Here is a 9,956-nt window from a genome sequence, read left to right on the forward strand (position 1 = left end):
GCAAATGAACGACCTTTGCTACAAGAAACACTGTATCGCAACCCAAGGTTTTGGACACTTTTCATGAAAGCATGAAATCGTATACTAAAACTTATAAGTGGCAGATTTTTAAAAATGAAACAGCAATTCACGTCGGGCCTGCTGTACATGAAATAACTATAACGCATTCTTGGTTACTTACTGTTTGGTGTACGGAGCACCCAGGTCATGATCAATTTATTGCGTTACTAGGCGCTTAAATAAGTATTTTTTACTAAATATACCAGTGTGTTACCAATAAAATGGCAAAACGTTGACAGAGTGAAGAACATACAACCCATTTAAATCAAAAATTTTACTTTATTTTCGATATGTTAAAATTAAAAATAACTGATAAATACTTGTTGTTGTGCATGGATAGCGTCGATGAGTCATTTTGTAGATGATTAGAAAACATCAAATAACCTCCACAAAGCTTTGCTTCTTTTAACGATACAAAATAAAAATAATCCATGTCTTCTTCCTACTTGATTTCTTATAGGATGGAACTTTTTTTCTTTATCTGCGATAACCTGCAACAATAAGATACGTTTGTTTGTTTATTTATTTATTATGTACTGATTTAATGAAAAATAAAGGTAGAAAATGGATTCCAAGCCCCCTAAAAGGCTTTCGGTGGCTCTTTGCCATTTCTTAAGTTTTCGCTGGTAGTGATAGATATTTTTCTTGATGTTATGGTTCTTTCAGCCCTGTGAAAATATCTGGTTTCAAACATAGTTTCGAGTACCTAGGTCCTTGTGCTTTCTAAAAAACACTGTTACAACTGTAAACCCCGTTTCCATGGCAACCAGAAGATGATACATCTTTTAATTCCTTCACTCCTAGCTAGTTTCAAAACGGGTTTGTCCGAATTTCGCGCGGTAAAATTTCGCTTTTTTGTGTGAAGAAGAGAGAAACTCCAAAGTATCTCCTCGTAAAGACAAAACAATTCTGTACATAGGTTTTGGCCAATTTCGGCAATTTTCGTTTTTGCCATTTATTGCAGTTGTCCTTGCATAATTGTCCCTAAGATTTTTTGGAGTACAAATACCAGCTAAATCATAACATTGAGCCAAGTTTCAGAAAAAATCACCGTGGAAAACACGTCAACACAGCCTTACTTTTCAGCCTAAAACAAACTTGATTTGTGCGCCAGTATAATTAACACTCCCATATCAGTTAAAAAACTGCGCGCGCTCGCGCCAATTTAGTACCCATCTGCCGCGCGCCAAATAACTGTATGGAGTCACCTTAAGTCCAAGAATACCCAACTCCCAGTTAAAAACATCCTCAGGAATTGAATATGTCCTTGTACGCACTTGTAAAACAAGGGCCCTAAGCTTGAATTGTCCCCAAAACCAAACTAACCACTCAGGCGATCACAACAGCCACAAGACAACCCAAGGGAACAAAAAAAAAAAAAGGGTCAACGTGGGACGTACGATGAATGCGCAACTACGAAATTAAAATTTAAGGCTATTCTTCCTAGAATCTTCAGACATAGTGACGAAGCAAATCTTTTCGAGATTCCAAATGGCAAACAAGAAGTATAGAACACGAGGGGCCCCATTCCTCGCATTTTATTTTGACATTTGCCGTCCCCACTATCTGAACAGAACTGAACAGTTATGACTTAGCTTATTTGTCTCCATTAAGCTGGTCGTTAGTCTTACCTGTAAAGGATTGATTTTGTTTATTTGTTTGGCATTTTTGATCTCTTGATGTTTCCAAAGGGGCCAAATGGCTGACCTTGCGGCATATTTGAGCGGCCAAGAGCCAGCGCCCCAATGGCTGGTCCTCCAACGTGTACTGAAATGGTGACAAAAGATCGTTTCAAAATCAGTTATGAAAAGAAAAGTAAGCTCTAGTGATTATATCTTTCAATAGCATCACGTCTAAAATTCAGTTTTTTCTTGCTTTTGTGTTTGTCTGTCGTGTGAGTTTGCACCATCTTTACGACCTGTAACCTATTAATTTGACACTTGGCTGTCTGGCTCCGCTAGCCCCCCTGATTATTCCAGGATGCCAGTACTTTAATTTAATTTCTTAAATACTATTAATTATTGTTAGACAAGAGTTCAAATAATTCAGTTGCCGTTGTGGTTAGAAAATCGTTTATTAAGTACATTAAGCATTAGCACTAACAAATGGGCCATAAATAAATCAAGTAGCTTGTTTTATTGAACATAAAGGGTTTTCTTATCAAACGTGTGTAGTCTTTGAATCAAGGTATACATGAGGTTGCAATGGACCCATCTACTGCAGTTTTTATTTTGATCTAAATTGAGTGATGCCCAGAGGTAGTCGAAGTTTACTCACTTCGCAACTTATTCTCAAAATGTTTGATATTAAACAAATTAGATGTTTAAGATCCTCAAGAAATTACAAAAGTTACGTAATGGTATTGTTTTCGTTTACAATTTAAAAGTTAAAATCGTCAGCCATTTAAGAAACTTTAAGAAATTTTGATCTTTAAGTTAAGTTCAATCCACATTACACCCAACATCGAATTAACACCGCTAAATAAATACATCTTATAAACAGTTTCTACGTACATCCGGGTAACACGGGAAGAGCAGCGGGCACAGCTGCTGGCAGAGAGGCGTATGATGGTATAGCAGCGACTGGATGAGAAACTGGTGCAAACAGTGGGGAATGGTACGAGGCAGGGAGAGAAAGCGGGGCGACAGCAGACGGTAATGCGGCCGGTATAGCGGCAGGAAGCGCTAATGGACCAGCTCCTAGTGCACCAAACGGCGCCATCACTTGTCGCTTTTGTTTTCCTCGTTTCTGAGCAATGCTGTTTTTAACATCGAAGCTCGACACTGCGTGGCCAGGGAATCCGATGCTGGTGAATCCAGGATGTGTGATGGGGTGACCATAAGGTGCAGCATATCCCCAGCCACCGTGTCCATGACCATATCCATGGTATCCACCATGTCCCCATCCCCAGCGTTTAAAGCCCTTTTGGTTTACCTTTGGAATACTAGAGCGATAGACGGAGGTCCCGGTAACGCCACCTACTCCATGATACCCAGCTAGACCTAATCAAACAAATATCAATCAATCAATCAATCAATCAATCAATCAATCAATCAATCAATCAATCAACTAGTCAGTCAGTCAGTCAGTCAGTCAGCCATTCAGTCAGCGCACTGATTCAAAATATATTAACACTTTCCCTTTAAGACCAAAGACGGAAGTCTGTGAAAGATATATTGTTGGACAGGCTCCTTTCCTCTTCCTCTTCAGCAACAAAACTTTACTTAAAACTTTGTACTAACTGCATCACGGCAATACCATTTTAATGTTAGGAGATTAATGTAATTATGTTTGCAATGCATTTTAATTAATACGTGAAAAGTTCAATTAAGTTTTATTTTTATCTTAAAGATGACCAAAGATGATAGTTCTATAACACTACCTCCCATTCCACCAAATCCGTATCCAAGACGGTAGTTGTCTCCGCTAGCATATCCATATCCTAGATGAATAGTTTGCTTTTTGCTTTGCGCATTATCTTCTGCTCCAGGTATCTCTTCACGGGTGTTCGGCTTAACATCTTTACTTTTCCGTGGAACGCCTGTTCGGGCATACCAAAATGGGTATCCATAACCAAACCCATATCCCGGATATCCCAAACCTAAGCCGTAACCCCCAAGTCCGAAGCCGCCATGACCCCAACCACCAAGGTATCCTCCATATCCGAATCCAGGGTAACCACCACCAAATCCGCAGCCACCACAACCCCCACAACCCCCACAGCCCCCACAACCTCCACAACCTCCAAAGCCAATTCCGCATCGCTTGGATGTTTTTCCTGTGACCCCTGGTTGATCTTGAGATGCTGACGCTACTGGAGCTGACTGTCCAGGTTTCGCAACAGCAGGAGCATGAGGAGCAGCGGCAGCGACACTAACAGCTGGAGCAGGACCAGGCTTCACAGATAATGGTTCAGCCTCCTTTGCAGATTTCCCACCAGCAGCACTATCAGAAGAGCCAGGTTGTTGGGAGCCCACATTAGATTTACAACATCCTGCATTGAAGAAAGTCCATGGACCATTGAAAGCTGGTCCTCCACCGTAGCCCAAACCACAACCTCCACAACCGCCACCATAACCTCCTAATGCCCCACAGCCTCCGCATCCACCATAGCCTCCCCAGCCTCCACCATAGCCTCCCCAAGGTAGGCCACATCCACCCCAGTTCCAGTCACCAATTCCACATCCTAGGTCTCCGAATCCTCCACATCCTCCAAATCCTCCACATCCCCCATATCCCCCACAACCATCCCAGAATCCGCAGCGTTTACTCGCCCTCTCTTCTTTCTTGCCAGCACCAGGAGTTGATTTGCCATCTTGAGCAGACTGAGGACTATCGTTAGGTTTATCTGATTGTTTTTGTTGACCTTTTTCATTTTTGGCCAACTTAGATCTGAACAAACAACAGCCACCCCCACATCCCCCACAACCACCTCCACATCCCCCACAACCACCTCCACATCCCCCACAGCCACCTCCACATCCTCCACAACCACCGCAGCCACAACCTCCATAACCATGTCCCCCCCATGCTCCATGCCCGAATCCCAAACTAGCAATGCCGCAATCACCACAGCATCCTCCGTGACCACATCCGCCACCACACCCACAACCGCCACATCCTCCACAACCACCAAACCAGTCGCAGTGTCCCAAATCACCATACCAGTCTCCATGACAACCACATCCACCGTGACCGTACCATCCCCCGCCACAGCCGCAGCCACCGTAGCCACCGCAACCACCGCAACCACCGCAACCACCGCAACCACCACAACCACATCCACAGCCACCGCATCGTTTAGTTTGCTTCTTGCTTCCGTTTTGAGCACTCCTCTTAGCCTTATTTTCCTTAGAAATCTTTGACTTTCCACAGCCTGAGGCACAACCGCAACAGCCGCCCATTGAAGTGCATCCACAGTCAGTTGGCGTAAGGAGCTGTTTTCAACAAAATAAAGGCAATATCAAGTCACGAGAATAAATGTAGGAAAGCCTTTAAGGGCACTTAACACAAAAAATGTTCAGACTCGTCAATACCTTTAACCCGATATGATTACTCTGTTCTTAACTTTACGCATGGTTTGATAACCATTCCTAATGTCAGAATTTACAAAACAAAAATCAAAAGTCAATTCTCACAGAATCCACTCGGGTCTTCTTAAAACCTCTCAACACGCTGCTAGATAAAGAAAAGTAACTATTCAGGATAAAAGATATTATTGAGCAAAGAGAAACTGCTCTTTACGTAGTTTCGTGTTGCAAAAAAAATCTTCTATGCCATATATTTAAACGGATAGTAATACAGCAATCTAGAGATCCGTTCAAACCAGTTCAAGAAGCACAAAAGTAGCACCAAAACCAGTAAACATCGGGTTTTCGAATTTGTATTTAGGAAATGTTTCATAAAGTAAACGATCTTTAGTTTTGTAACGAGCCGGATATCTCACCACCTGGACTTTTCACCCTCGTGACAACCTTTACTGTTATGCATATATATCTTTTTTGCAAATGTATTCCACGAGTTGTCGTGGATATGGAATGATTCGGTGACAGAGGGATTGAAAAAAAAAAAAAAAAAAAGCAGACACGTGTATACATTGGCTTCCATACGCTCATCAACGATCGCTCAGTTTTCTTGAAAAAGGACTGGTTATCAGTGATAATATGGAGCAAAACTCATCCTCATCATCCTACATTTTGCTTATCTTCTCAGGCTAACAGTATAAAAACACCCAAGGAGGAAAAGCGCGAAACTTGAAATTTTGTGCGATATAAATTACCTAAATATATCTATAACAAAACATCTATAACAAAACAAAACAAAACAGCGCGAGAAAATAAAATACGTTTCGGCAGCTTTCATTTGAATTGTTAGATCAACACTCTAAAAGGGTTTAGAGTGGAATGGAAGAAAGGGCTAAAAGTGTATTACAAACAGAACGATTGGCTTTATTTCATCTCTTATTTTCAGGTTTTGCTGTCAGTTAGGCAGGTAGTACCCGCAACTTAAGCGAACTAAATTTACGAAGTGAATAAAGCCATCAAGGAGATACACAAACTAGTCAGTAACAGCAAACCTCCCTTAACTTTGCTAGTATTTATGTCTATAAAATGCGTTTAGCAATTTTACTTCAGGTTTAGTGCATTCGATCCAAATAAGGTGCAATGTCCGTTTGAAATCTCCTGCTTTAAATCTCATCTTGTCAAATTTATGAGCAAAATTTACACTCAGGTAAGACCTATCGAACTGATTTCCAAAGGAGTCGTAAAAACAGTTACAACGGTTATCAGTAAATCAGCTGGAAGATGTCTCTTACAAGTGAGTTGCAAGGCAACGTGCTTTTGAACTGTGAAATTCAAGTTCGGTAGCTTTTATTGCAAACCGCTATTAGGGATATTACTTCCTGATTGTTACAAATAACCTGTTATTGCAGTTCAATGTGTGAGCGGTTACAACTGACAGAAAGGCTTCACAATTTATTTCGTATCTCTTGCAGCCATATTCTTACAACATTTTTTTAATACCATGCTTTTTATTTCCTTTCTTGCACAACATCAATTTCAACTTGATTTCAACGGAAAGTAGTGTTGTTACAGCACTTAAAATTAGCTAAGGAATTCAACTTAATGTTATCAGTGTAAATTAATTTTGTTTTTTCGATTATTCCGGTTCTTAAAGTTTTGAACAAAATGTAACAAAGCATTTGTTATGGGGTTTCGTTAACTTGCTCTAACCTACACCGTTGAGCTATCTGGTTGTCAGTTTAGCCTCAGCTAATTCTCCTTTTGGCTAGTGTACCCAGTGCCCTAACTCTGGTAATCTGACTGTATGGGATGTTCTACTCTACATTTTGCAAGAGTACTCAGCCACTTGCCTTAACTGTTATTTATTGAGTGGTTTCTTACCTCTAGAGCGCATCCGCAGGGGTAACCACATCCTCCGTATCCCAAGCCGCATCCCCCGTATCCTCCGCATCCTCCATATCCTCCACATCCCCAGCCTCCGAGAAAGGGATACCCGTAGCCATAGGCTGATAATCCGTATCCTCCCAATCCGCTGTATCCGAGTCCTCCACAGCCAGGTAATCCCAGGAACGCAGGCCCTCCACAGCCGCATCTCTTTTCAGCCTGGTTGGCGTTGTCTGAGGATGGTGGTTTACAGCCACAGTCACCTTTGTCTTTCTTTTTGTTCTTTGCTTCGGTATTTTCATCTGTTTCTATTTCGGCTTTGTTTTCTGCTGGTGTTTCTTCATCTGTTTCTCTTTTTGGTTTCGTCTCGGGTTGCCTGGCTTTACCTTTTTCAGAAATCTTGGATTTGTAGAATCCGCAACCACACCCACAACCTGGACCCCATCCCCCGAAACCTCCATAACCCCAGCCATTACCAGGGAAAGCACCCCATCCCCATCCACCTTGGCCATATCCTCCCCATCCTAACCGACCACATCCTAATCCTGCACATCCTAAACCTCCACACCCTAATCCTCCGCATCCACCACACCCACCTAGTAAACCACCACAGCCTCCAAGCAAGCCATATCCACAGCCTCCGAAGCCACCATAACCGCACCCTCCAAAACATTTCTTGTCGGCCTTCCCGGGCGCGTCGCGCTTGCTTTTCTCTCCTTTAGCAATTTTGGACTTATAAAAACATGAACCGAAAGGATAATGACCGAGGTAAGGGCTGAAGCTACCAAAGGCGGGAACACCGAAGCCAAGCCCTGGATGTCCGTAATTAGCCCAACCGGGATATCCGAATCCAGCGGGAACAGCAAACGGGGCATATCCACCATAACCGTAAAACCTCTTTTCTACATTCCCCCTTCGGTTGGGATTTTTCTTATCGGTTTTTGGAACACCAGAGCGGAACAGGGCGCCACCATAATATCCTGGATAGGGATACAATCCATAGCCAGGAAAGGCGCCGAGACCATAGGCGTACGGAGCTGCATTATAACCACCCCAAGGGACAGCAAAACCACCAAAATACCCCCCGAGACCATACCCCCAGGGGTGCTCAACTCCAAATTTCTTAGATGAACCTCGACTTCTTGGACCTTTTGGTACATTAGACTTGTACCAATAGCCAGGCCAGCCTAGACCGGCTCCGTGACCATATCCCGCTCCAAGTCCATGTGCAGGCCAAAAGCCAGGCGCGGCACTGGGATAAAAACCTCCAAACCCAAGTCCGTGGAATGCACCCCAACCAGGATAACCCCAACCGCCAAACACACCTTGACCAGCATTGAACCATCTCTTAGAACCTTTTTGTTTGCTCTCTTTTTCTTTTTCTGTCGCTCCATCTGACAGTTCGTTTGATTTATCATCGTTGGTTTGTTCAACAGAGCTTGTATCGTTCTCGCTTTCTTCAACCTGTTGTTCTTTTTCGTCTTCTTTGGTCTCGGATTCGTTTTGGTTATCTTCTGCCGGCTTGTCTTCATCCTTCTCCTGTTCTTGATCGGAAGATTCAGGCGGTGAGTCTTCTTCGGGTTCGTCTCGTTTTAAGCGCTCTTTTCCTTCATTATTCTGGGATAGTGGCTTACTGTGTACCACGAGAAGACTTCCTAAGACTAGAAATACTAAAAAAAGGGAACAATTAAGTCGCAACGCAGCCATAGTCTTCCGCGAGGAACGAAAGACCAAACTACGCCTTTAGTGAGACCACAATGTCTTTGCAAATGCAAAAGCCAACCTTACGTAAGTTATTAAATATTCTTTTGTAATATAGAAAATAACGTGGCAAATAAAACATTAAAAAGACAAAACATTTTGCGTGTAGAATATTGTCTTCAGAATTCCAGGGCAAGCAATAATTTAATTAGGTGAAAATTTATCAATATATTTTGTACGTTGCAAAGATGCTAGAATAAAGTTTGCAGTGGTGTGGATAGGGAGTATTTGATATTACTATTTCTTACTCCCAAGAAAAGTGATTTATCTTATTGCAAACCAACATTAATAAGTTATTTATGTCACCTGTTTAGAAGTCACGGGAGGGCAATTTTGCTTTGTTTGAGTAGTTATAGTTGTTTTGGCGAAGTTAAGTGACTACAGGTGTCCTACCATATTTGGCAAGACCATAAAGTGTTCAGCTACACGGAGCGACGGTTAATTTGAAAGAAAAACGCGATTATCGCTGCCCACATTTAAAGAAAAATCATTACCTGGTTTGTTCAGTTTCTCCCCCAAACGAGGTGGCAAGTACCATGCTTTGAGCAAGCGTGATTGGTTGGGTTTAGGTTTACAATTATTTCAGTTTGTATTCCAGTTTTAACCCAAGGTACTTTTAAGACAAAAGTTAAAATAAAAGAACAAACTATCGAGAATATTTTACAAACTGTGTTCTAAGTCAACATCATAACATTCATAAACAACTATATCTTAACGTGAAATTTATTTCTTGTGAACGCTTTATAAAGAAGGCTTCAACATTTTTTTCTGGGCTTTAAACATTAAGAAATCCTGTTGTTATTTACTGGACTGTACCTCGAACGTGATTTAAAAATCTTCAAAGGTGGAAACGAAACCACCTTGGTCAATTAGGTTTTCGCTGAGCTGATTAAAATGTCAACGACTCTTTTTAGTTGGTGCGACACTCTTGAGAGAATTAAGTGTTAGAGCAATTTGTTTCACATGGACACTTTGTTAGTCAACAATACGACCCGCAAACTACGAGCAGTTTATGACTGGTGGTGTTTGTGGCAAGTAATTGGGAAAGTTTTCGACTATAAAAAGAAAAATGTTTTAAAAAGGCAAACCAATTTACGTCGGTCAATCATGTGTTTAATGAGCTGATCAAATTGACAAACACTCTTCTTTGTTGGTGTAACAATACTGAGGGCTTTATGTACTTGAGCAAGTGTTTGTGTCAAGTAATTGGGAAAGTTTTCGACTACA

General features: G+C 41.8%; 1 protein-coding gene across 1 annotated transcript; it reads right to left on the bottom strand.

Moving 5' to 3' along the window:
- Nucleotides 1-319: 319 nt before the first annotated feature.
- LOC146470262 (uncharacterized) lies at nt 320-8,826 on the bottom strand. The gene is made up of 5 exons (XM_085122242.1): nt 6,966-8,826; nt 3,443-4,997; nt 2,574-3,062; nt 1,692-1,827; nt 320-551 (listed from the first exon to the last, which is right to left on the bottom strand). The coding sequence occupies exons 1-4, from the start codon at nt 8,673-8,675 to the stop codon at nt 1,712-1,714; spliced, it is 3,870 nt and encodes a 1,289-aa protein (XP_084978368.1). The 5' UTR covers nt 8,676-8,826; the 3' UTR covers nt 320-551; nt 1,692-1,711.
- Between the last annotated feature and the right edge of the window lie 1,130 nt (nt 8,827-9,956).

Source organism: Pavona decussata, unplaced genomic scaffold, assembly GCF_977016875.1.
Source record: "Pavona decussata unplaced genomic scaffold, jaPavDecu1.1 SCAFFOLD_114, whole genome shotgun sequence".
NCBI lineage: Eukaryota > Metazoa > Cnidaria > Anthozoa > Scleractinia > Agariciidae > Pavona > Pavona decussata.